Source organism: Tauraco erythrolophus, unplaced genomic scaffold (genome assembly GCF_009769465.1).
Source record: "Tauraco erythrolophus isolate bTauEry1 unplaced genomic scaffold, bTauEry1.pri scaffold_58_arrow_ctg1, whole genome shotgun sequence".
NCBI classification, from domain to species: Eukaryota; Metazoa; Chordata; class Aves; order Musophagiformes; family Musophagidae; genus Tauraco; species Tauraco erythrolophus.
In genome coordinates this window covers 294,201-319,885 of record NW_028238626.1, presented here as the reverse complement: position 1 = coordinate 319,885, position 25,685 = coordinate 294,201, and the positions used below count along the sequence as shown (strand labels likewise).

The 25,685-nt window shown below is 58.2% G+C and overlaps 1 protein-coding gene across 3 annotated transcripts in view; it reads left to right on the top strand.

Moving 5' to 3' along the window:
* Positions 1-1,956: 1,956 nt before the first annotated feature.
* Positions 1,957-25,685, top strand: part of AGAP3 (ArfGAP with GTPase domain, ankyrin repeat and PH domain 3) — a 142,599-nt gene continuing 118,870 nt past the window's right edge. For all 3 annotated transcript variants that reach the window (XM_086630885.1, XM_086630887.1, XM_086630886.1), the window contains exon 1: positions 1,957-2,233. In XM_086630885.1, the coding sequence (XP_086487011.1) occupies positions 1,957-2,233 (277 nt within the window). The remainder of the gene's footprint in view (positions 2,234-25,685) is intronic.

Below are 25,685 nucleotides of genomic sequence, written 5' to 3'. Positions count from 1 at the left end.
GCAGCCAGCCGGTCCAGACAGACACACATGAAAAAACAGGCTTCCGGGAAGGCTCCGGGCACGGCCCGGGAGACCAGGGTGTGCGAGGCGTGTGCCCGCTGCGTCGGCAGAGACGGCAGAACGGAACAGACACGGCCACGGCTGCAGCCGACGTCCCGGGCAGAGCCAGCACGGCTGCAGCCGACGTCCCGGGCAGAGCCAGCCCGGTGGCTTTTGTGGGCTCACGACTCCATCACGAGGTCTCCGAAAGCGTCGCTGAGGTTGATCCAGGCGCTCTAATAGATGTGGATTTTATAAAGTTTTCAACAAAACCCTGATAAAAGTCTTTTTTCTAATAAACCGCTGCTCGCGGTGTAGGCTGCACGGATCGTGCTCTCGAGGAATCCCGGCAGGCCAGGAGAGGGAGGCGAGGAGGGCAGGGGTGGGTGTCCTTCTCCCACCCACACCCCCCTCCTGCACCCAGCTGCCGGCACCCTGCGGGATCCCTGAGCCTGGGGAGGCGTTTCTGGTTAGAAACCCTCCAGAGATCTCTCCTCCTCCTCCTCCTCCTCCAGCCCTTCCCCCCACCACCACCTCCGAGAAGGGTGGTGGGTGGGAGCCAGCCCCCAGCTGCCCCCAGCACGGCCCAGGCCCTGCTCCGCAGCCGCCCCCGAACCCCCCTGGGCACCAGGGCATCGCCACCCCGCCAGGCTTTGGTCCCAGTGGGACTGAGGGAGAATTCCTTGGGGCCTTGATTCCCTCAGCTGGCCATTTTTCCAGTTCTCTCTTCGTCTCCCTAATTATACTTTCTCGTTTAATCTGCCAGGGCTTGCGATGCTCTTCTCTTCGTTTCTCATCTTTTTGGAAGACTCCGGTTCCCATCAATCTCCCAGCGCAGCTGGCAGGAGCTCGGCTGGCTCTCGCACCATCTCTGAGCCAGGTTGCTTGTGCCCGCGGTGCCACCAGTGCGGTGCCCTGCTGGAGCCTTTTCGTTCTTGTGGTCGCCCCTCACAGGCTGATTTTAGGGGCAACACAGCCGGGGTGGGCTTTATCGGCCCCTTCCCGACGGGAGCGATGGGGCGGGCAGCCTGATGGTAGCGATTGCCAAGTGCCCGATCCGCGCGACCGCCTGTGGCTTCGTTAGATGAACCCACCAACCGCTCTTGTCTCCTGTGCCCAGCCGCCCCTGAGCATCCCCTGGTGACGGTCCCCCGGGTGATGGGTGAGGGTCCCCCGGGTGATGGATGAGGGTTCCCTGGGTGACGGGTGAGGGTATCCCGGACGGTGCCGTTACCGCACCGGCCTTCGCCAAAGCAGCCTGTGCCAGGCGTGTGAGTGAGGTGGCAGCAGTGGGGCCCTGTGAGAAGGGGGTTGGGGACCATCCAGGGACCGGCCACGTTTCACAGCTCCATCGGTGACCTTGGCACGACGAGCGCACCCACGGAACCACCTCCGCAGGCCGGGCGGGAGGCAGCGCGGGCAGCCGGGGGGTCGGGGCGGTGCCGGGCTGGGGGGCACCGGCCCGGCCTCCCGCGGGGCTGCCGAGGGGTCTGCGCGGGGGTCGTGGGCACAACCGGCCCCGAGAGCAGAGGGGCGGGCAGCGCGGGGGCGGGCCGGAGGGGCGCGGGCGGGAGGGGCGGAGGGCGGGCGGGGGGCGAGCGGCGCTGCCCGGCGGGCAGAGCCGGGGGCGGCGGGCACGGCACGGCACGGCACGGCACGGCACGGCGCCCCCCGGCCGCGGCCCGCGCTCCCCCCGCCCCGCCCCGGGGCCGGTCCCGCTCCGGGCCGCCGTGACGCGCGCGCGGGCGGGGCGGGGCGGGGGCGGCGCGTGACGCGGGGCGCGCTGCCGGCGGCGCGGCGCGGGCGGGGCGGGGCGGGGGCGGCGGAGCCCGCAGAGCGGCGGAGCCCGCAGAGCGCGGCCATGCAGCGGCTGCCGGCGGCCCCGCGCCGCTGACCGCCGGCCCCGCCGCCGCCGCCATGAACTTCCAGGGCGGGCCCGGGCAGAGCCCGCAGCAGCAGAGCCTGGCGGCGCCGGGCGGGCCGGTGCCGGTGCCGGTGCCCGGCCCCTCGGGCCCGCAGCCCGGCGGGCCGCCGCCGCCCCAGTTCGGGCTCTCCAACTCGGCGGCGATCCGGGCCGAGATCGGGCGCTTCGAGTCGGTGCACCCCAACATCTACGCCATCTACGACCTCATCGAGCGCGTGGAGGACCTGGCGCTGCAGAGCCAGATCCGCGAGCACGTCATCTCCATCGAGGGTGAGCCGCGGGCCGGGCCGAACCGGGCCGAACCGAACCGAACCGGGCCGAGCCCAACCCAGCCCAACCGGGCCGCGCCGCTCCCCTCCGGGCCCGGCCAAGCGGGGCCGCGCCGAACCGAACCGAACCGGGCCGGCCCGCGCCGCTACCCTTTGTCCCCACCGGCCGCTGCACCTGCTCCCGGTGCCCGCCGGGGGCGGCGGCCTCGCCCGCCGCCTGCCCGCGGGGCCCGGCTGGAGCCCTGCCCGCCCCGCCGCGCCGCCCCGCTCCGCTCGCCGGGCCGGGACCGGCAGCGCTGCCCGGCGCGCCCCGCAGCAGCGGCGGGAAGCGGCCGCCGCGGGGGTGGCCGGAGGCGCGGCGGGGCCGGGCCGCGGCCTGCGCCGGGGCCAGCCGGGGCCTGCGGGGCGCGGCGCCCCCCGCTGCCGGGAGCCGCGGCGGGGCGGGCGGCCGTGCCGGGCGGGGGGGGTCTGGCCGGGCTCCGTTCGGGGGCTGCGGCCTGCGGTGGTCGCGGCCCGCGCGGGGCGGGGGGGCGGTCGCCTCCGTCCTTCCCCCGGGGGGCGGCACCGGGGCTCTGCCCTTGGAACCGATGGGCGACCGCATCCCGCGGGCTGCGCGGCGTGCCGGGGCCGGGTAGCGTGAAAAACGCGGAAAATGCGTCCCGGCCCGAGGAGCTCGCGAGGAGAAGGCTGAGATGGAGCCGCGGAAGGGATGGGTGAGGGAAGGGGACGGGGAAGGGTCGCGGCTCCGTGCCCGGGCGGCTGCGGGGCGGGGGGCGGCTGGCAGCAGCCCCGCCGGGGGCTCCCGCCGGCTTCGCTGATCCTAAACGGTCAGGTTTGGCAGCCGGGATGTGCCCGGTAACGGAGAGAGCCCCGGGGCCGCGAGCGCCGCCCGGGCTGCGCCGGGAATCCTCATCCTGACCCGCTTCGGCGGCGTGGCGAGCGTTGCCGCTTCCCTGCCGCGGTTTTCGCCGTCTCCGCTGGATTTTGGCAGCTCCCGCTAACTCGCATCAGAAACGTGGCTGCCGGCGGCCCGCGGGACCGGTTCGGCGAGCGGTGGCCCCGCTGGCGCGGCGCGGGCGGGAGTGCGGCGTGGTGCCGGGCTCCGCGGCAGGTGACGCGGCACCGGCGCGGTGGTCTGTGCCCGGCGGGTGCCCTGCAGCCCTCTCGGGATGCCGGCATCTCGCCTCCCTCTTTGGGATGGTTTCTTTGGAAAGAAGAGGAGTGAGAGGGACCGCAACAAAAGTCGGGAAGATTGCGGGATCGAGGGAATATAAATCAAAGAATCCGTTCCGTCTGCGTTGCGCTGCAAGGACAAAGGACGCTCGATGGGATCGGAATGGGGCAAACGTAAATCCTGTAAAGGGAGGGGGCTTTTTTCTGTTTCCGTGACCGCTCGGTGAGGTCCGCCACAGAACAATGTTGAATTAATGGAATTTAATGAGGTGAAGAGGGAAAGGGCTTGTACCAGAGATCAGCGGGAACACGCAGGGCTGGCACAGGCCGTGGCAGTGCCCTAACCTTCTGCGTCGGGGCTCCTGCTGTTCTCCAGCTGGGGAGGTCAGGGTGGTCCTGGCCCAGCAAGACCATCTCACATTCGCTCCCATGGGGTTCCTGCAGTGCTTCCTCATGGTTCTGATGCCGGCTGCAGCGGAAGACCCGAGGGACTGGTAACTGCGATGACGTGGGTCTGATCCTGCTTGTGATTCCCGTGCTGTGGGACAGAGCAAGTACCAGTCTGACATACCGCTGTACGAGACCCGCGCTTCGCTCCGGCGTTGCGCTTGGGGCCGTCTCCGCAGGCAGAGCGCGGGTGGCCAACGCTCCCGGGCTCCCTGCATCCCTGCGCCTCGTCTCGCTCCCCACGAGGATGTAGGGCCACCCCCGCTGCTCCCCGGGTGCTGGGGGGGTGTGTGTCCCCCCCCGCCGCTGCCCGTCCTCGCCCGCCGCTGCCCGCCTGCGCCGTGGGAGCGTGCGTGAGCTGGTGGTGGGCACGTTGGCGTTGAGGAGCGTCTCTTAGCAACTTCACTCGTGGTGCGGGTTTTCTCCTGCTGCTCAAAGGGAGGTGTGAAAACAAAATCCTTTCAGGCGCAGCTGCAAACGGTCGGGACTTCCCGACGCCGGACGGCAGCCGTCTTGCCCGACCCGAAGACGAGGCGGCCGTGGCGCGTCTCGCTTGGCATCACGCAGGGCTGCGTGATGGGGCTGGAGGCCGGGCATCCTCAGATCCGTCCTGTCTCTTCTGGTCCTTCCCCACCTCCTCCTTCCTTTCCTTCCAGCTGCAGGTTTGGCAGAGCAGGAATCCCGCAGATTTCCGTATCCTGGCTGCATTCCCCACTTACCTGCTGGGTGCTGGGTTAAATGGTGATCCTGGTGATATGTGGTTACGTGGAATACGTTACCAAGTATATACGAAAGATGGAATTAGTGGCGAGGGTAGTTAACCACTGGAAGAGTTCTGCTGGAGAAGGGAATATCTTTCTAAACTGCATGTTTCAGGCTTGATGCAGAAATTGCTGGAAGAGGGCTTTTTGTTTGTTGGTTTGTTTATGTTCCTGATCCTGAGATCGGATTCTGTGACCGTCAGGACTGCTGCTGGTCCTAAAATCTGTTATGCAAGTTGCCAGTGAAATCCCAAATCCCACTTCCCCACACCGAGTGCTGGATATTGCAAGACTTGCTCACTTCCTCTTGCCAGATTCTTTTTTCTGCAGGCAATTCCTTCGTTTTTAAAAGGGGAAAAAGGGCTGGTTCCTTTCCGCAGCTGTAGTGGTGTGTCCGAGCCGCCTGCCCTCCGGCCGCAGCCGAGCTTCCCGTTGCTTCCGAGCGGGTTTTCACCTTCAGAGCAGCACTGGTGGGTAGGAGGGTGAAGCGTTAGCAGGAGATGTGTTGTACCGAAACCGTGTGGGTTTGTGACTCGTGCCAAGGAGGGCCACGGAGTGGGCTTTGGGTCGGCGGGCAGGGCGAAACGGGCTTTGGTTTGGTGCCCTCCGTGGAGCTGGAGCTCCGTTCGGGGGCCGTGGCAGGGGGAGGCTGTTGGGCACCCAGCGCCGGGGAGGAGGGCGGTGGGTTTGGCTGGTCGCCAGCGTCAGCTGAATCACAGGCAGGACCCGGTGGTTTTCGGTAGTTTCTAACCACCAAATTTGGAGAGATTTTCAGGGGGCTTGGAAAAAGCGTTCCCCTCATCCCAGGCGTGTTTCTTGGCCGGATTTGAGAGGCTGCCGCAAGCTGCGGAGCTCTCTGGAAGGTTTTGTACGTGCATGGAGCAGAATGGTGCGCAGCTTCGGCGCTGAGGTTGGTGCAGCCCCTGTGCTCGTAACAAATGTGACCTCCAACTGTGTTACTCTGGGACAGACTACGGACAGAATTGTATTAATAGAACTTGTAATTGGAACAGTAATTACACAGCACTTAATTTCTTTCATAGAAGTGAATTTTCAGCAGTGACCAAGATGCAGGTTCTGGGCAGGGGTTCCCTGAGGGATGCGCCAGCTGGGGACCGCGGGTCACCTGGGGTGGCGGGAGCCAGCCCGGATCCGCTGGCAAACAGGAGTGAGCCGGGAAGGTGGAGATACGGAAGGAGGATCACGGTGGGAGGCTGAGAAGATGGTTGCACAGAGGTTGCCTGTGTGCGGGAGGGAGGAGGTGGAAGATGGATGAGGAGAAGTAGGTGAGATCCCTCAACAGAGCTTTTGTGGCATGATAGGAATTTTTTCCTGACGTTAGCTGCCGTGCACATGTCTTGCAGCCCACCTGAAGGCTCAGCTCTTGGGGAAAAGCTTGGGGAGGTTGTTAGCCGTGGCGAGAGGACTTGGTGGCCGGGTGGCAAGAGGAAGACTCTCCGTTCGAAGGCGGGTAGGCAACTGGAGTGTGTGTCTTTCCCTTTATTGTCCTTTCACACGCCTCCAACACGCTTCTAAACTCGTTCTGGTTCCTTTCCACATTTTAAGAAGCGGGATTAGCTTGGAAAAGCTTTCCTCCGTGTCTTTCAGCTGTTGCTTTCCTGGCAGAGGCACAGGATGAAAGAAGCCCTGGAGAAGGCTGCAGGGGCGGTGAGCCGCGGCTCCGCGTCTGGCGCGTGCTGGGCAGGAGCTGCCCTGAACGCTGCCTCCGCATCGCCCCGGGGCCCGGCTGTTTTCCTGGGGTCAGGACCAGAACGGACGGTTGGGTCATGCGGTATGAGCGCTTTCATCCCAGGATTCTAGCCTTTTCCCAGTCGGCTAAAGAGAAGGCATCTGGTTAAGGCACGTCTTTGGGATACAGTTACAGTCTAGGGTCTGGCTACTTTAGGGGTTTTTCTCCATTATTATCTGTCTCGCTGTTAATAATTAGCATAATTTTTTCAATAGGCATCTCCAGCATCCTGGATGGTTTTTTTTTGTGTTTCCCTGTAAGAGTCAGTAGTTCTTTGATACTGGGGGGTTTTGCGTTTAAAGCCACTGGTACCCATTAATGAGGTCACTTTTCCATCTCTTTTTCTGATAAGTTAAACTGGCTGAACCTTGTAATTTTAGTCGGTGCCAGCGTAAGTTTTACAGCTCTGTTCTGCTTCCTTTTCCAAGGTCTTTGAAACGAGTTCCTGCCGCTCTGATTCACACAGCAAAATCTGACGTAGGAGTTGCCGTTGATGCAGTATCTTCTCGAGGACGATGAAAGCGCAGATCGCTGGAGTCCTCCCAGCGTCCTGCCCTGGTTCCGGGGATCCCCGTGCCGCCGGCCCGCGCGCAGGGTTCGCTGGCATGCCCTTGCTCAGCTGAATCAGCCTCAAGTAAATTATACCCTTTGGGAAGGAGAGCGTTCTGCTTAGCTAGCTTTTTCCTGCTAATTCCATGACCTCTGCAGAATCGCCCTGTTTACGTGTGCCTGTGAGTTCCCGAAGGCTGGGAAACCACAGGGAATGGTGGTGGGGTGTGGTGGGAGGAGAGGAGCTCCGTCTCCTCCGAGAGAAGCGAACTGCAGAGCCGGCAGCGTGTCTCTGCTCCCGGGGCTGGAGCTGGGCACCCTGGGCGGCCGCGTGCCTTCCGCCTGCCGGATCGGGGCCGGATTCCTCTGTCACCGTAGTCTCCAGCTTTGCTGGAAATTAAGTGCAGGGGTGGCTAAAAGAACACAAAAAAGAGAGATCGGGCCAGTGTTCCGATCACACGTTCTGTTTTGTTGGGATGGGGGGTGCTGGGTCTCAGGGCAAAGGCTCCCGGGAGAGACTCCTGAGGGTACTCGGAAGCGCTTCTTGAGCCGCCTTCCGTGCTGGTGAGGAAAAGCCCCGGGTCCTCTGACATGGCGTTTGTCCTTCCCTGGCAGAGCAGCTGCAGGGCTGACGCTGCTCAGCATCTCCCAGAGCCGATGCCCGGTGTGGGTGGCACGAGCAGGAAGATCTGCTTGGGAAGAGTCTGGGGCAGGTCCTGGTGCAAGGGGAGACCTCGGCCCCGTGAGAGCGACGGGCAGAGCAGGATCACGGCTGGAGGAGGGCTGTAGCACGCTCCGACAAAAACATCCGCTATTTTTATGACGTTTTATACTGTGGCCCCAATCATCTGGAGCCACCTTTGCCAGATGCTGTGCACAGCTGGAAGATACGGCAGTTCTTACCTTGTAGGGCTTACAGCTCCACAACAAGGTCTTGTGGAGGAGTCGGAAAATCAGAAAAAGAAATTACTTGGTGCTGTGATTGACAGGAGCTGGGAGAAATGATGAAGCTGGAGCAGCAAGACTGGAGGGTGACCTTGATAGCTGAAGGCTGAGTAGGATGAAGTCGCAGGTGCCGTGGAGGGAAGAGTTCTGGCACCGCGGGGGCAGGAGCTCTGACACTGTGGCTGCGGAGGAAGAGATGGGGCCGTGGAGGTACGGCGCAGGGAAGGAATGGGATCTGGATGTGGCCGCAGTGAGAGCATCGGAGATTTCTGTGGCTGCAGTTTCACCGTTACCTCAATCCAACACAGTGTGGTTGTCGCTAGAAGGGACAATGTGGCTCTCCCCACCTGGCAGCTCTTTGCCTGCCCTCCCGTTTGCCAGCACTCGTTGCTGCCTGGAGAGCTGGAAGAAAGATGGGGAGAGACTGTTCAGGAGGGCCTGTTGTGATAGGACAAGGGGTAATGGTTTTAAAATAGAGGGAGGTAGATTCAGATTGGGTATTAGGAAAAAATGTTTTACCATGAGAGTTGTAGAACACTGGAACAGGTTGCCCAGAGAGGTGGTGGATGCTCCATCCCTGGAGACGTTCAAGGCCAGGTTGGACGAGGCCCTGAGCAACCTGATCTAGTTGGAGATATCCCTGTTCCTTGCAGGGGGGTTGGACTAGATGACCTTTGAAGGTCCCTTCCAGCCCTAACCATTCTATGATTCTATGATCAGGGAACTGCTCTGGTAGGAACGAGCTTTGCACTGGGGTTTGGGTGGATCAGTTTTCGGTTGCTCGTTGGGCTCGTGGTGCAACCGTGTGAATGCGAGCGTGGGCACCGGCGAGGAGGGGGTGATGCCAGGCTGGGGCTGGGGGGGAGGCAGAACGGACCCGTGTTGGGCTGATTCCGAGCTTGTGTGAGACGGCCGGCGGTCCGTTGGCGGTGCGTCCCGCCCGTGACTGCGGCACCAGTCGGATGTCTGGGCAGGGCTGTAGGAGCCAGGGCCTCTCCAAGGGATGCTTCCTCCGCGTGTTTTGCCGGACGTCGACAGGTCTTCCGGAGCGCGGTGTGGTTTCTGTGTGTTGTTTAGTCCTCGCTGGTTCTCTCTTCCCTTGGTTTGTTCAGCCTTCCTCACCCCTCATCGCTCTCACGATGTCTCCCTGCGGGGAGTTTCACCGTGGGTTGCACGGAATCTTTTGCTTGTTCAGGGGCAGTTCTGCCCCAAGCAGCGACGTCCGGCCGACCCTGACCCCGGGACCTGCCTCTGCGTCCGGTGCAGGGTGAGATCCTGGTTTGTGGCCGGGACTGTTGCTTGCGCTTTCCTTCTGTGCTTGGGCTGGAGTGGCCAGAGCTTTGCCTGATGAGGACCCAGTACGAGAAATTTGAGTGTGGTGAGTTTTTGGCAATAGGTCTGTGAGTAGCTGATCTTGCCATCCACTTTTAGACGGCTTCCCAGAGCTCCTGATGGAGCGTGCCTGCTTTCTGTGCAGAGACCTTCGAGTCTTGGGCAGCACCAGGCTCTCACCACCTCTGGAGTTTCGCCAGGATGAGCATTAGCGACATCCAGGCTGGCCATGCAGAGCTGGTGATAGGACTTTTGGTTAATTGGGGTGGCCGAATTATGTCTGATCTGGACCTTAAGCTGTGTTTCCAGATGGGCAGGCTGATGTGAAATGGGTCCCACCTTTTCTTCTCATCAGAAGTAGACCCTGGGGAAGACTGGGAGTTCCTGGTGCCCCTGGGCAAGCTGGCAGCAGCCCTCTGGCTGGCAGTGCGAGCTTGAGCTGGGATCCCGGTCGTACCCTCGGCCGGCGGTGAGCGTGAGGGGTGCGGGCACAGCCGTGAGTTCCAAAGAAGCAGCAGTGGGTTGAAAGGTTGGTACAAAAGCCTCACCACTAGAAATTGAGGGATACGAGGGCTGCCCCAGCAACGTGCCCGTGACCAGAGCTTTCAACCTCGGCGGGCACCTCGGTGATGCCATCGTGTGTCTATGGCATCCCTTGCTGGGCAGGAGTCATCCTTTGCGTGATCCCACCTTCCTGCTTCGGCGTCTGATTTTTCTAAATCCTTCTCCAGGACTTTCTGCCAGTTGGAGCCTCCTGTACAGCAGCTGCAGGGAGTGAACAAACCACGTCTGTTTTACTTCTGCCTGCGGTGCCCAGCGTGGAAAAGGCAGCTGTGGTCCTCTTTCCTTCTGCCTCCTCCTGCAGTGCTCTGGGCATCGCTGGCAGTGCCGGAGCTGGGTCTTCCTGTTCAGGTGGGTTTTCTGAAGTGTTGCAGTGAGAGCAAGGAGTCTTCTGAGGCAGGATGGCTGAAAATCGTGATCGTTTTAGCCTGCGTCCCTGCTGAAAGCAGGTTCTTATGATTAAGCCCTGTTCTGCTCTGCTTGCCTCTCCTGCCCCAGCAGCTTTCAGACTCGCTGTCCAGTTTCAGCCAGACCTGGCAAACCCCTGGTGTTTCTGAATTCCTACAAATACCAATAAAATAGGTATCTAGACAGAGCAGAGTGGCCCAGCTCATGCCACATGGAGCAAAAGGGACTTTTGCATCTTCTGCCCCTCTGCTCTGCTCTCGGGAGACCCCCCTGCAGTGCTGCCTTCAGCTCTGGGGTCCCAACAGCAGAAGGACATGGAGCTGTTGGAGCGGGTCCAGAGGAGGCCACGAAGATGATGGGAGGGCTGGAGCACCTCTGCTCTGGAGACAGGCTGGGAGAGTTGGGGCTGTTCAGCCTGGAGAAGAGAAGGCTCCGGGGAGACTTTCCAGCACCTCCCAGTGCCTAAAGGGGCTACAGGAAAGCTGGAAAGGGGCTTTGGACAAGGGTGTGGAGTGACAGGACACGGGGCAATGGCTTTGAAATTGAAAGAGGGGAGATTTTGATGGGATTTGAGGAAGAAATTGTTCCTTCTGAGGGTGGTGAGGCACTGGCACAGGTTGCCCAGAGAAGCTGTGGCTGCCCCATCCCTGGCAGTGTTCCAGGCCAGGTTGGATGGGGCTTTGGACAACCTGGTGTAGTGGAGGGTGTCCCTGGCCATGGCAGGGGGGTTGGAACTGGATGATCTTGAAGGCTCCTTCCAAGCCAAACCATTCCATGATTCTGTGATCCGCCCTCAGCAGCTCGGTGCCGTGGGGCTGCATCTCGGCACTGCAACCTCTGATTTACGTGAGTCACTCGGGAAGCTCTTGCCCGAGGTTATGTGTGAGATCTTGTTCTTTCCATGTGATCTGCTGATGAAATCCACTCAGTCATCCAGAGCACTGTGCCTCACTCACAGCCAGCTGGTTGCTGGCTGCTGCATCCGAAATCCCAGTCTTGTGCTGCTGCTGTAGCCCCGGAGGGTCGGGAGCCACCAGCTCCGGGTTCGTCATCTCATGGCTGGCCTTGCTGCGGCGGATAACGTGGGCTGTCAGCCCCCGACGCTGCTCCCTGCCGCCTGCCTGTTGCTCACTTGCCTCCTGCTGTTGTTTTTTGGGGCTGCTTTTGGTATTTAGCCCAGCGGTGGCTCCTGTGCTGAATGGGAAGGGATTTGACCTTCAGCTCAGGCTCTAGCGAGTGCGTGTCCCTTCCCCGGTCTCCCGATGAACGGGCGGAGGTGAATGGAGCGAATCCGTGGAGGAGGCAGCGGTGGCGGCCGGTGGGCGCCCGAGGCTGGGGCTGTCCTGGTGGGTGGTGGGTGCTGCAGCGGGGAGAGCGCTGCGGCACGTCCGTTTGGGGACGGTCAGGGCTGAGCCTGCTGCCTCCGTTGCTGTTTTTTTTGTTACAGTCAGACCTTGGAGCCCCGTCTGATCGGGTTCCTCCTGCAGGAGATGCTGGAAAACCCAGGACAAGGGCAGCCCTGCTGCAGAGGTCTGGTCGTTCATTGGGAAATGAGAGGCAGGTGCCGGTGAGCAGGTGGGGAGCGCGGAGAAAGTGGGACAGCACGGGCTGCATCGTGGACCTGGACTTAACGTGGCAGCCACCTGACCTGGGCTGGTTTTGATGTTTCTGGTGAGTACAGAGGCGCAGGAGAGCTCTAAGGAGCGATTTGAAAGAGGATAATAAAGCGGATTCCAGGTTGTTTACAGAGAGCTCTTTCCAAACATGAAGTACGACTGGGAGAAAATAGAGAGGTGTTTGCTTGAAATCCAGCAGCTGGGAGGTGGGGATGGCTGTCGTGGTTTGGGAGGGAGAGGAGCCGGCTCCGCAGCGAAGGAGGGATAGTCGTTGGCGCGTGAGTAGTTTGGGAGGGTGAAGACGAGCAGCTCGTGCTTGACGTGGCAGAAGAGGAGGACCTGGAGAGGGGATTCGGAGGGAGGGTTGGCCTGCTTAAGGAAGAAGGGATAGGGAGATAATCTTGTGACTGGATGTGACGAGGCTCGATTCTCTGCCTTACAGACCATTCTGAGGGGAAGGTGCAGCGGTGATGGATGTAGAGCGGAAGCCTGGGGTCTTCGTGTGGCCCGGTGGTGAAGGCTGTGTCTCAGGGACTAAGACTTGTGTCACTCTGTAGGGCTTAGGGACAACCAGGACATGGAGAGGAGAGTCAGGTCCATGAACTCCGTTCCCTGTAGCAGCGTCTGAATTGCGTCCTTAACTCTCAGACAGGGTCCAAGTGACATCCCCAGTCATCGAGCAGCAAGAGCTTGGGGGAAGAGAGGACAAAGCTGGGATTAGTAACAGCTCTCTTTAATCACGTTGAGCTTGGGCTTGTGGGTACTCACTTGAAATGCTGGAGGGGGAAATAAGCTGAGACTTCATTTTGGACAAGAGACAGTCCAGGAATAGAAAGGCAGAACTATGAATCATCAACATAGGGCTGAGAGATGGTGTTAAATTAAAACATAAGGCTGGCTGGAAGAAGCATGAAGGGTGGAAAGAAGGTGCTGTGGGCAGAGCCATGTGAGGCACCTGAAAAACCTTGCAGAACCGAAGGTAGGGGGTGAGGACGATCTTTTCAAGGCTGGTGAAGGAAGCAGTAGAGAACTAGCAGGAGAACCAAGAGAACAGAATTGTTGGGACTAACAATGACCAGGCGTCGTGGCCAGTTCAGTTCCTGATATAGCTGGCAGGGTCCAGAAGAGCCCAGAATCTGCACGTGAGGCAGGAGCAACCTTGTGCAATCCCCCGGTGAGACGGGAAAGGGCAGTGGGAGATGGTTTACCCACCTTCCTGCCTGGGGTCGGGGTGTCCGTCCTTCCTGAGAAATGTTTGTCTAACCAGCTTTTAAAAGACTGTCAGCAACGGCCTATCGGAAGCCTTCCCAGGAGATGGGAGAGAGATGGGTGTGATGGATGGACTGTTAGGTGGATGAGGAATTGGCTGGATGGCCACATCCAAAGATGATAGTCAACGGCTCAATGTCCAACTGGAAACCGGTAACGAGTGGTGTCCCTCCAGGGTCCACACTGGGACCGATACTATTTAATATCTTAATTAGTGACATAGACAGTGGGATAGACTGCATCCATAGCAGCTTGTGGGTGACACCAAGCTGAGTGGTGCAGTTGATAAGCCAGAGGGAAGGGATGTCATCCGGAGGGACCCTGACAGGCTGGAGGAGTGGGCCCATGTGAACCTTGTGAAGGTCAGCGAGGCCAAGTGCAAGGTCCTGCACCAGGTTGGGGCAGTCACCAGTACCAGCACAGGCTGGGGGATGAATGGATGGAGAGCAGCCATGCAGAGAAGGGCTTCGGGGTACTGGTAGTTGAAAAATTGGACATGAACAGCATTTCCTCAGCACTGGAAAGACATGGAGCTGTTGGAGCGGGTCCAGAGGAGGCCACAAAAATGGTCAGAGGGCAGGAACACCTCTGCTGTGTTGAGGTGAGAGAGTTGAGGTGGTTGAGCCTGGAGAAGAGAAGGCTCCAGGGACACCTTATTGCGGCCTTTCAATACTTAACAGGGCTACAAGACAGATGGAGAGAGACTTTTCACCAGGGCCTGTAGTGACAGGACAAGGGGCAGCGGTTTTAGACTGGAAAAGGATGGATTTAGATTGGACGTCAAGAAGAAATGTTGTACAGTGAGGTCGATGAGGCACTGGCACAGGTTGCCCAGGGAAGCTGTGGCTGCCCCATCCCTGGCAGTGTTCCAGGCCAGGTTGGATGGGGCTTTGGGCAACCTGGTGTAGTGGAGGGTGTCCCTGCCCATGGCAGGGGGGTGGGAACTGGATGGTCTGTGAGGTCCCTTCAAACCCAAACCATTCTGTGATTCTGTGAAACCTCTTCCAGTGTTTAACTGTCCTTTTCCTTAGAAAGTTTAACCTGAATCTTTTTTGCTCCCCATTTCAGCCGCTTACTGAGGACAAAGGGAACAGATCATTCCCTTCCTTTTTGCAGCAGCCTCTTTCTGTACTTGAAAACTGCAGCAAAATCCTCTTGTTTGGGCTTAATAACTTCCGGTCTTCGTCCCTGACGTTTTTCTGGTCCTCTGTTCATCTTCACACTCCTCTGGACTCTCTCCACTTGATCACGTCCCTCTGGAAAAGTGGTCCCCACGGCTGGGTGCAGCACTCAGCCGGTGCTGGAAAAAGCACGGAGCAGGACCTCTGCAGGCTCGTCTCTGTTCGTGTGCTTCAGCACGGTGGTTGCCTTTTCTCGGAAACGGTGTTGCTGACTCTTCTTGGTTCCTGATCCCCTTTGACCCCCAGATCCTTTTCTGAAGGGTCGCTAACTCAGCAGCAGCTCTCTGTCCTGTTCTTGGGCAAGTGATTAGTGCTGCGTAAGTGTAGACCCTCACAACGGTCCCTTGGGAATTTAATCCTTTTTAGACAATTTCTCCAATCTGACAAAGCCATTTAGGATTCTAATCCTTGCAGTCACTCTTAGTTTTGGGCCACCTGCGATTCTAATAAGCATACTTTCTTCCATCATCTGGTTGGTTAATAAGAAAATTGGAAAGAGCTGAAGCTGGGAGAACTTGCCCAGTCCACGTTGATACTCGTTTCAATTTGCGTGGTTATCTTTGATAAACACGCTCAGAATAGTTACCAAATCAGGATTGCTCTGAGCCTGGAGAAGGTTTGTCCTTCCTTAAATTAATTCTGAAAATGCCGTGTGAAACAGTGAGAAACGTCACTTGATGTATGATGTTTAACATGGGCTTCGCTGTTGCGCCGAAGGTCTGTGACCCCGTTGCAGAAAGACATCGGTTGCTCCTGATCCATCCATATGGACTCATGCTTGCCGTGTCTTCCCGGGGCTTACAGGTTGTAGCTCTTGTTGCTTTTTCAGATGTTTTGCATCAGAGCGATCTGCGAGTCCGCCGCGTCCGTAGCTGTTTGTTTCCAAAGGCGGGTGCTGCTCTTGCCTGTCCCAGCGCAGTTGCCGTCGCTCAGCCGGAGCTCTCGGGGCTGGAGCTCTTCCCAGGTCGCTCCAGACAGTGAAGCGTTCCAGGGTCAAGTCAGTGAAAATCTGACATTGCATTTTTTTTTTACTGAAAGCTTAGATGTATCCTTTGGGGGCTGCTTTTTGTGCCAGACACTTCTCTGCTGGTTGCAGTGAAGACTTTTGGACAAAGGCACAAACCACCTTGTCCTCGGTGCCATCTCGCAGTCGCTGTTTCTGCGCGCCGGGTCACGGACCGATCTTCTTCACCTTGTTACGTTTAGTACTAACGTTCGTGAGAACTTCTTGTCTTCGCAGGTCGTTGCTGGCTGCCTCCTACTCTTTGCATGGCTGTTTGGAGTCCAGTCCGTGGTGCTGGTGCCGCTCTTTTCCATTTATCCTTATTAATCTGACCTAATTTCCACTTCCCACGTGCGTGCCCTCCTGCGCCTGAGACCGGGCGAGAGGAACGAGCTCACGTGAGTTGGCCAAGTTGGTCTCCTACCACGCTTGTTTTTCCTTTGTACCGGGATAATTTCTGTGTGTGCCATTAGCACCATTGCTTTGAGGACTTGCCAGCTTTCTGTAATCCCTTTTTTTTTTTCCTTGTGGATTTGCCTCCAGTAAGATCTTGCCTATGGAGTTTCTTAACATCTGCCTTGGTGGAGTCTCTTGTTTATAGTTTGCTGTCCTTCCTCCTAAGACCTTACTGGGCAGTCTTTTGTCTGCTCTGCCTCCTCCCGACACTTTCTTTGGAGGTGTTGGCGAAGGATGTTTTGTTGGACTGTGAGACGTGGAAATTAAGTTGGCGGGAGTCTAAGGTAAAATTGGAGGACAAAAATGGCACGTGGCCTGGTGCAAGTGAGGCATGGGTGTGGAGAATCCGCCCAACCCCTTCTGCTCAGGGAGCCCAGGCTTGAAAGTGGGGCGTTGGAGAGAGGATTGTGCAACGCGGCTGCGATGAGGCTTTCGGTCAGCTTGTGGTGGAAGGGCACGAGGAAATTGTGATGGTGAGAGGAGAGGGCTGAGAGGGTGAAAGGGGTGAGACTAAAGTATATTCGTCTTTTGAGGAGAAAATGGCTGAAAGGATGCTGAGCTCAGTCAGCTGAGTTTTGTGGGTTTGTTTTTTAAACGCAGAGTTTGGTACTGGAGTGTCTGTTCAGTTGTTTTGCTGTGTGTTTTGATCTGGTAAAACTCGTGTTACTGCCCCACCGTTCAACGTAATAAATCCTTCGGCTGAAGCATTTCCCGGGCAAACACGGAGGTCAGGCTGGAAAACATGGAGAGGTGGAGAATGGCCGAACCGTTCCTGTTGGGAGTGACCTTGGGAGGTCTCTAGTGCAACGTCCCGCTCAACGCGAGGTCAGCATCGCCATCCGAGCAGGACACGAAGGGCTTTGTCCGGCTGAAAAGGTCTGGAAGACCTCCAGGGATGGGGCCTCCGCACCCATCCCGGGCAACGCGTTGTAATGGTGCCCAATGCTCCGTTTCCTTCAGCTGGTTGTCGCAGTTGTTGGTTGCCCCAGCTGCTGACAGTTGGCATTGCGTTTCCAATTTGCATTGCTTGGCTTCACATTCCATTTTTTACTTCTTTCTTTAGATTGGATGAAATGAAACTTTGTTACCTGAACATTAATCCCTGAAAAGTTTACTTTTACTTTAGAATCGATTATCCCTTGATGTTCTTTTTGGAAAGTTAATCACATAATGCTTGTTAAATGTCTCTGAGTTCATTTATTGTGGCCTTCAAAGAGTTTTCATGGCTCTCCATTACCCGGTGTTCTTAAAAAACCCCAGGCTATGGGCCACACACCGTTACTTGGCTCAACCGCAGTTACACTTTCTCGAAATCCATCTCCTTTCTCTGTTGACTCTTCTTTTTAAGCATCTGAGGGTCATTTAGCTCTTCTGCTTCAGCACTGCGTTGAGGACTAACGATGAACTGGTGGTCTGCTCTGACCTCTTGGCCTTTGCCAGGGTTTGAGCCCCCGTCCTGTGGGGGTTGCTGGTGACTCTTGGTCGAAACGCTTTGTGCTGGGCATTACGAGAAGGTGCTTTGGCTGCACGAACTCCGGTTGCAAAGTGGTTCAGATCACTCAGTCACGTCCTAGCCCTAGATTCTCCAAGTTACAGCATCAGCCAGATGGTTTTCAATTGGCATCTTAGTTCTTCTTGCACTGTCGCGTTGCATAGAGACAGCATTGCGCAGCATCAGGTCTGGTACCGATGCGTCCGTGCTGTCGGAGAGGTGTTGTTTGGATCTCTGGAAATCCTTAGTGCAGCCTACTCAAAGTCAGACTCTCACCAACACGAGATGGGGGTCGCGGTGGCTTTCCCTGGCTGAGCCTACCTGCCTGCCTAGGCAGGAAAGTGACCCTTGCTGTGAACTTGCTCTTTCTAAGACCGTTGCATTCAAGTTGTTTGTGCCTTTTGATTTAAAATTATATCATTTTAATGACTTTTAAATTATTTTTTTTTTGCTAATGGTTTTGAAATTACGCATTTGCCCGTGTGTGCGCTCTTTCCAAGTGTTTCGGTGTGCTGCTGGAAGGACGTTGGAGCGAGGACGGATGGCTCGCTTCTGCTCCCCGGTAGCTGCCGCAGGGATTTTGGCGGTGCGTGCCTGGCAGGAGCTGTGCAGGAGGTACCGTATTTTGCAAAGCTGCTTCCTGTTCTACTCAGCATTGTTGAAAAACTTCTTTTCCTGAAGTCTTCAGCTTCCTATACCCATTTTTGATACTTCCTGCGTTCAAGATCTTAGTGACATCTGTTTCCTCCTCCTTTTTCCCATTTCTTACCCTTTCTTGGGTATTTTGAATGTTACTAGTTTCTAAGCTGGTTTAGGTCTTTCAGCCAAATTGTTTCTTTATTTTTTTAAAGAATATTTGCTCTTTGGTGTCCCTGCCCATGGCAGGGGGGTTGGAACTGGATGATCTTTGAGGTCCCTTCCAACTCAAACCATTCTGTGATTCTATGATAAATTACTGTGAAAATGTAAAAAACCTAAACAACAACAAAAACCACAAACAACCGAAAACCCAGATAAAGCCACGCACCCCTTCCGACCCAGAATGCCGAACCCCCTTTTCTCACGTAGGATTTTCCCACGAGTGCTTTCGTCGCCTAAGACGGTAGGCGCACACTTGCTGCGGGAGCTGCACGCGCTGCTGCCAGGCTGTTGCCGGTGGAGGTTGGCACAGAGTGAGCAGGGACCCCTGAGCGCCTGGTGGAGGTGTCTGGCGAAGGGTGCTCCACACAGGGGCTGCCCGGTTGCACTGGAAGGTGGCATCGGTTGGGGTCCTGCTGTCCAGAGAGCCCAGGCAGCGGTGCCTGCAGAGCCGAGCAGCGGCTGGTGCCTGTCCTGGCCCGTGGGCTGCTCTGGAAGAGACCCTGGTTGGGCTCTGGCTTTGGCACCCTGGGCAGAGGTCCGGGGGCTCCGACTTTGCACCCGTGAATTGAGCTGGAGCTGACACTGCGGGCGGTGGGCTCTGTTTCTGACAGCCCCTTGGTCCTGGGCAGTGCCCGGCAGCCTTCGGAAAGCCGGTTGCCCCCGCTGCTGCCTTCCGTTCTCCCGGTTGAACGGGAAGAAGCTGCTGTTTTCCCCACAGCCCCGTTCCCCCAGCAGTGCCAGGGTGCAGGAAGGGGTCATCGCCATCCCTCCTCCTCCTCCTCCATGCGGTGTGGCCGGGGCCGTGGCAGCGGGTGAAGCCCCCACCCTGCACCCCGCGTTCCCGTTGGGATGGAGGGTTGTGCTGCTCCTCTCCCGGGAGGCCGGGGCCGCGTGGGGTGCACGGGGCTCCCTGGCAGTGCTGACCCCTGCCCCGCGGCCCCCCTCTCCGTGAGCTGATTCCTCCGGTCCCAGACGGCAGCGGCGGTACCAGATTTAGGCAGCACACGGAAAATAAGTGCAGTTAATGAGATTTTGGTTCCTTTATTGCCGAAGTAGGTGGTGCGCTGTCTTCTCCGGCCGAAGAGGATGGTGGTGGTCAGAGGGAGTGGGCAGGTGAGGTCCCTGCGGTGCCCCCCGTGCCCTGGTGCTGCCCACCCCCAGCATGGGGGACGGTGCCCCGGAGGGGCCGCACTCCCGGCACAGCCCGGCTCTCGGGCTGCCCCATGCCCGGGCAGGGTGTGCTGGAGGCGGCGGAGCGGGTGGGCACTGGGCAGCAGCGCCGGGAGCTGGCACGGGGGCGGTGGCTGCCATGGCCATGACCGACCCGCAGCTCCGTCGCTGGCGGCGGGCACGTGCCCCCGGTGAGCGGGCCCCGGAGCACCGCCGGCGGCCCGGGACACCCCCTCGGGAGCGGAGCCTGCACCTAGGGCTGCTGTGGCCGCCTGTGCTGCCTGTCCGTCCGTCCGTGCCGCCACGCCATGTCCGGGGACGACTCAGCCCGGTGACTCAGTCGCCATGCTGCCCGCTTCTGACTCACCTGCTCCGGCACCAGCACCCGCCGCCCGGCCTGGCCTGGGGGGGTCGGCCTGGCTGGCGGGGTGGGAGGGAGGGAGGGACGGAGCGAGGAGCCGTGCCCGGGGCAGCCCCGCGGCCTGGCCGCCAAACCTGCGGGGTTTGGTCTTGTGGAGCGCCCCGACGGGCTGCTTGGCACCAGCCCCCCAGTGCCGCGGGTGGTGGCTCGTGGTGAGGACGGCTGTGCCACCCGTGGGACGTGGGGAGCGTGGGAGGCTGCGGGATGCCCAGGGGCTGTGGGAAGCAGCAGGCACAGAGCAGAGGTGGGAGAGGCCCTTCCCTGCCCGTGCCCGTCCTTGCGGGTGGTCGGGCCGGCAGGTGTGTGTGACCGTGCCCCGTGCCCCGGGGAGGTCTCTCCGGAGGCTGAAGGAGAGTCTGGCCCGAAGCCCTCCCGGCTGTCACGGTGGATCAGCTGTGGACGGAGTTTTCAGCCGCGCTTGTGGGTCCCGGTGCGGAGCTTTGGGAGCGCGAGGGTGGAGCCGGCTGCACGCGGGCTCTGGCCGGAGCCGGGCGCGCTCGCCGTGCCCCACGGGCTCTGCGCCACAAGGCGCCTTCCCTCCATCTTCTGCGGTTCTGAGCTCGCCGTCTCGCAGCAGGGTCAGGGTTTCTGTGGGTGAGAAGTTGCTCTCTTGGCGATCGCGATGTTGCTGCCCTGACCCGGCAGGCAGGACTTAAGGAGCGGGGTTATAATCGTGGCAGGAATTTGGCTCATGGCCAAGTTTCCAGTGCCCTCCAGGCATGGGCAGGGCAGCAGATAGCGTGCGTTATGGCACATTTCCTCGCCGTTGGCATCTGTTACCCGCTGTCTGCCTGTTCGTCTTTGTGGCGGCGTGTAGTCAGAGCTGGGCTGAGCAGTTTTGGTCCTTGGACTTGGGCATGATGGCCAAGAGGAGGGTGGCTCCTTGTGCAAGGCTCCCTGGGCCCGTTAGCTAATGGTCACGCTGACCACAGTGATGCCAAGGCATTGGAGCACCAAGAGAAGAATTTGGAGTGGTGACCCTGCGAAGTGGAGCCCCGGCTGGGCAGATGGCAGAGGGGCAGCTCTTCTCCTCTCTCGTGGGAGATGCCTCGTGTTACCCGAGTGCTCGCTGGGTGGAGGAAGCTCCCTGAGAGCACCCTGATCTACCTCAGCAGCCTCCATGGTGCTACCGGCATCGTAGGTTACGCTGCTGGGTTTGGCAAACCCAAGGTACTTGTTTCAGGAGGCTCCTGATGCTGCCCAGGTCCTGCCCAGCTTTGTTTTCAGGACAGGCTTGTGGCTGCAAGAGGGAGTGACGGCAGTGGGGTTGGACGGGGTCACCCTCTGCTAGCGATAGTAATTAGTGCCCGGGCTCCGCGCCGCTCTTCCCTCGGGTTGACCGTAAGCGCCGCAGCGCTGTGCTGCGTCAGGCGAAAGAGGCAGCGTTGGCCTCTCCGTGTGCCACGGGTACCCGTGTTGGTGCCCGAAGCCATCCAGTAACTGGCTGGGTGACTCACGGCGCAGAAAGCCTTCTCCAGCTGCTGGAGCATCGGGGAAGCCTTGGTCAGCAGGATGGCTGTGCGCCAGCCCGGCTCAGGCACCGACGTACACGGGAGCGCTGGATTCGGCCGCCATCCGTCAGGAACTTCCACCTCCGAAGGCGTTAATGCAGGGTAAGCTCTCTGGAAGCCTCATGGGCTGGTAAGTGAAGCAAGAGTAGATACTGATGGGATGGTCCTGCCCTTGGTGGGGCTGCCCGCGCGCGGTAGGGCCGGCGTGCGGCTCGGCGCGCTGCGGCGGGGCGGTGGTGCGGGGAAGAGCTGTCTCCTCTCCTGGCGCTGGAGACGGGAGTGCTGACAGGTTTAACAGTTAAATACCCGATGTTGGTAATTGTCTTTAAACCGAAGTCTCTAATTCTGCCGTTTCCATGGAAATGGAGCAATCTTGTGATTAAGACGTGAGGCTGGGGTGGTGAGCCTTTGGAGCCGCAGGCCCGTGCTTCCTGCCCACGGTCGCTGCTCCGAGGTACGGCGTGTCCGTCTGCTGGGACTGCCGGGGGGTCACAGACCTGCCCTCATGTAGACACATGGGTACCCGCTTTCAGAAGGGTAGTCCAGAAGACCCTGCCGAGGGTCCAGACAGAACATAGGTTGGAGGGGACCTTTAAAGGTCACCCAATCCAACCCCCCTGCCATGAGCAGGGACATCTTCAACTAGATCAGGTTGCTCAGAACCCCGTCCAATGTGACCTGGAATGTTTCCAGGGATGGGGCATCTACCACCTCTCTGGGCAACCTGTGCCAGTGTTCTTCACTTCAGGTCCTCAAGGGATGGCGTTGCCCACGCCGTGTCAGCTGAGCAGGCTGTCATCGGAGGGAGGTGTGGGATCCAGACGTTGGGGAGTCATCTAACTCAGCGTTGGGTGGCTGTGACGGAGGTGACACCACCTGAGTCAGTTCCCCCGGGCTCCTCTGCAGGCGATCTCGGGCTGAAGTAGGAGTGCAAAGGAGGTTGGATGACTTGTGCGCTAGAAGTGCTTATTTTTCTCTGGTGTCTGTGGGAGAGCTGAGGGTGACTGGATCAAATGTACATGTCTAAAACACAGATGGCTTCAGTTCAGCTTGAAAAGAGGAGGAGGAAAAGATGTGACAGGACCTACTTTTTCAATGAGAGCCTCCTGAGCAGGGCATTTGGGAGACGGGGCGCTCTGGGGCTGGTGGGGCTCAACAGAGCATCTCCCTGCAGAGCTGCCCCATGGAAACCAGCGTCTCCAGAGCAGATCCGTTCTCAGGTGCCTTCAGCCCACCTCTCCCCGCTCCTCCGGCTGCCGTGCCTTGCCTCACTGGGTGTTCTGGCCTTGGCGTTCCTCCATGTCTAAGGTAATGCCTTGGGCCGACGTGGGGTGAAATCTTGTCAGGGTGGTCTCCTGTGGGTGAAGGTGGATTCAGTCCCATGAAACACACATCATGGAACGTCTGCTGATCTGTTTGCTTTCCCGAGAGAGCTCTACTGCTGGGCTGGCAGATGAAGCCATGCCACCTTGCTGGCTTTGGAAGATCATGTCGTGGTGGAGGGTCAGAAGGGAAGAAGGGTCCGTGCCTTCCCAGGACTGGCTTCTTTCTCCTCTGAGCGCTGAGATGTCACACCGATGTAAGAAGTGCAACTTTTGTGTAAACTCTCCTGGGCGACCTCTCAGCTCCTTAGTGGGTTCCCATCCCTGGCAGTGTTCAAGGCCAGGTTGGATGGGGCTTTGGGCAACCTGGTGTAGTGGAGGGTGTCCCTGCCCATGGCAGGGGGGTTGGAACTGGATGATCTTTGAGGTCCCTTCCAACTCTAACCATTCTATGATTCTATGGTTCGTACGTATTTCTGCCTTCTCTGGTTCTCCTGTGAGACACAGCAGTGTTAAAGCTACCGTGACATTTTACGCATCATACGACGTAAGAAAGTTATTAAACAAATACCTTGGCCACTTCCAACTTGCCAGAAAACGATGGATTGTTTATAGTCCAGTAGAAGATGCATTTGAGTTTGACCACGTTTAGATTGTGCAACATCCCAATCGTTGTGTTAGTTTGGGAGAGGCCCTCTGCGGAACGCTGCTACGCAGGCGGTTAACCCGAGCTGGAACTCTCTCATGAACGTGGAGGGTTAACGATTTTACGGCTTTGACAAGACCGTCACCAGGTACTATATGTAATTTCGATGTCTATAATTTTTTACTGTTTAAAAAATGTGAATAATTACAAAGAGAGGCATAAAATCATTTAAAGCCAGGGGAAAATGGTTGATGGTGCAGTACAGAGCTGAAAAGCAATTGGGTTAATTTAGAAGCTGAAGACATAACGTGACCCACTGGGCAGAGCCCAAAGCAACACAGATTCAGCTTTAAAGTACTTGTTTTTTTTCAGAGAGTATCTATCCATTGGAATAACTTTCCTGGAGATGCAGGAAATACTTGCAAGGCCTGAAATCAAAGCCTGGTGTTTCTCTGCAGGTCAAAGTCTGCGCCAGCTCAGGTGTGAGAGATGATTTTGCTGCTGAATTTTTGGGAGTGGGTTTTTCTCACCTGTGCTGTGCAGCAGGCGCGACTACGTGGCGCAGGGACGGTCTCTGCTGCGTTCGTAACCTGTTCTCCGTGACACAACGCCCAGGATTCTATAGGAGCCCTCGATCCGGGCGGAAAAGCCTGACTGCACGTGTGGTACCACTGATTGCGTTCAAATAAACTCTGGCAACGGCAATAAAATTGTAAATCAAGCACTCAGAAACTGAGAAGTGCTGAAATCAAAAGTGCCTTTGTATTTTAAATTATTTTTTCTGGGCTGTCAGCATGGAGGCCATCTGTTGCATCGAGATGGCAACTGTCCTGCTGCAGCCTGTGTCTTGGTGTGACCTAAAGCCTCTCGTTGCCCCACCTGACGCTCAGGCCGTTGTGCGTCCCTGGCTTGAGCTGTTGGCGTGCGGAAGCCGAAGTTTTGAGTCTCCTGGTGCGTCGGTTCCATCCGTACCGGTTTGAATTAAGAGCAGGGGGTCTCTTTTGCATCCAGCAGCATCAGCTGCGAAGTGTGAGGAGCACCTCTCCAAGGGCTGGTTCCCCCGGGTTTGGATGCACGTTTATGGACAGCAAAAGCCGTCTCCTTGAACGAGGGATGACCCTGAGCCAGCCGCGCGGTTCCAGCTCCGAACTGGTTACGTCGATTAGCTCTTCAAATAACTCGGTAAAAGCTGGAAAAACGGACAGCTTTGGCAAAGCTACCTTTATTTTTCCCTAACCTCATTTTTGGAAGTGTCTGAATTGCTTTTGCTGAAACTTCTAAAAATACCAGCCTAAGCAGGGAGCAAGCACGGAAAGTTTCAGCCGGGATGGTTGGTTTGGCGCAGTTGGGAGGTGCTGATGCTCAGCCGCCGCGGTGACTCTGACAGCCTAAACCGCAGGGGCCCGCGGGGAGAGGAGAGGCGAGTCCGCGCTTCGTGCGGCCGCGGCAGCGGCTCCGAGGGCTCTCGAGCCCATCGCCGTGGCCTCTGCTCCCGCCCAGCCTGTGCCTGGGAGCCGGGGCGCGCAAACTGGGCTGCGGGACCTTCCCGCTCCCAGCGTGGAGCCAGTTGTCAGCCACGGATGTCCCGAGCCCAAAGCAGCGTCTCCGTGTTTCTGTCGCCCTGCGCAGAGCTGTTGTCCTTGAATTGGCCGGAGCATCTTCTGAGCGTGCGTCAGCTCGGCGTCACCGTCACCGCGTCCCCTGGCGGGGCGTTCTACAGCTTAGCCATCTTTTGTACGAAGAGGTCTCTCTGTTTGGAACCCACCTCCTGATCAGTGGGGTTTGGTGTCCCCTGGTTTGTGTTTTGGGAAAAAACAGTGAAAATCATTCCCTGGTGGCCTTCTCCTTCCTTCCGACACGAAGGCTGCGTTCCCCCTCTGCCATCTTCCTCTCCAGGCTCCTCGTGCAGGACCTGTTCTGCCCTTTGGTTGTCCCCTGCCCTTTTTGGGACCTTTCCTGGTTCCTCTCTGTCCGTTTTTGCCGTCGGGGCGGGTGAGGAGCGGCACCCGAGCGGTGCGCAGCGTCGGCCTCCGGTGCGAGCGCGTCGTGATGTTCCCTCTTTTGTTCTCCATCCGTGTCACAGGAGGGGCTGGTACTGTTTGCTCTTTGGCTGCTGCCGAGCAGCGAGCCGATGTTTTCAAGGAGTTATTCGGGGTAACCTCACGACTTCGTGTGAGTGGTGACAAGAAGTCGGAGCTCAGTAGTGTGTATGTAAAATAAGAATTATTTTTCTGAGCACACCACTTTAGGTTGATCATCTACTGTTCTGCCACCCAGGTCCTCAGGATTTTAAGGTCCTTTCACAGCGCTTTGTCTTTGTTTCTGCTGTCCTGACTAACGCTTTGGAGCTGATTTTTTGGGGTTTTTTTTTGTTCTTTTTGTGCTTGCCGGCAAACTCTGTCCTTGTTCCAGCACTTTCCTGCCCCTGAAGCTCTGGTGCTGCCACAGCCTGAGCTGCAGCAGAACGAGGACGTGCTGCCTGCCGAGAGACCCGCGCTGTCCGTCCGCCTGACCAAAGGCTTTTCTGTGACCAGAGTCTTTTGTCTGAGCCTCGTTTAGTTCATCCTTTCTCCAAAGTT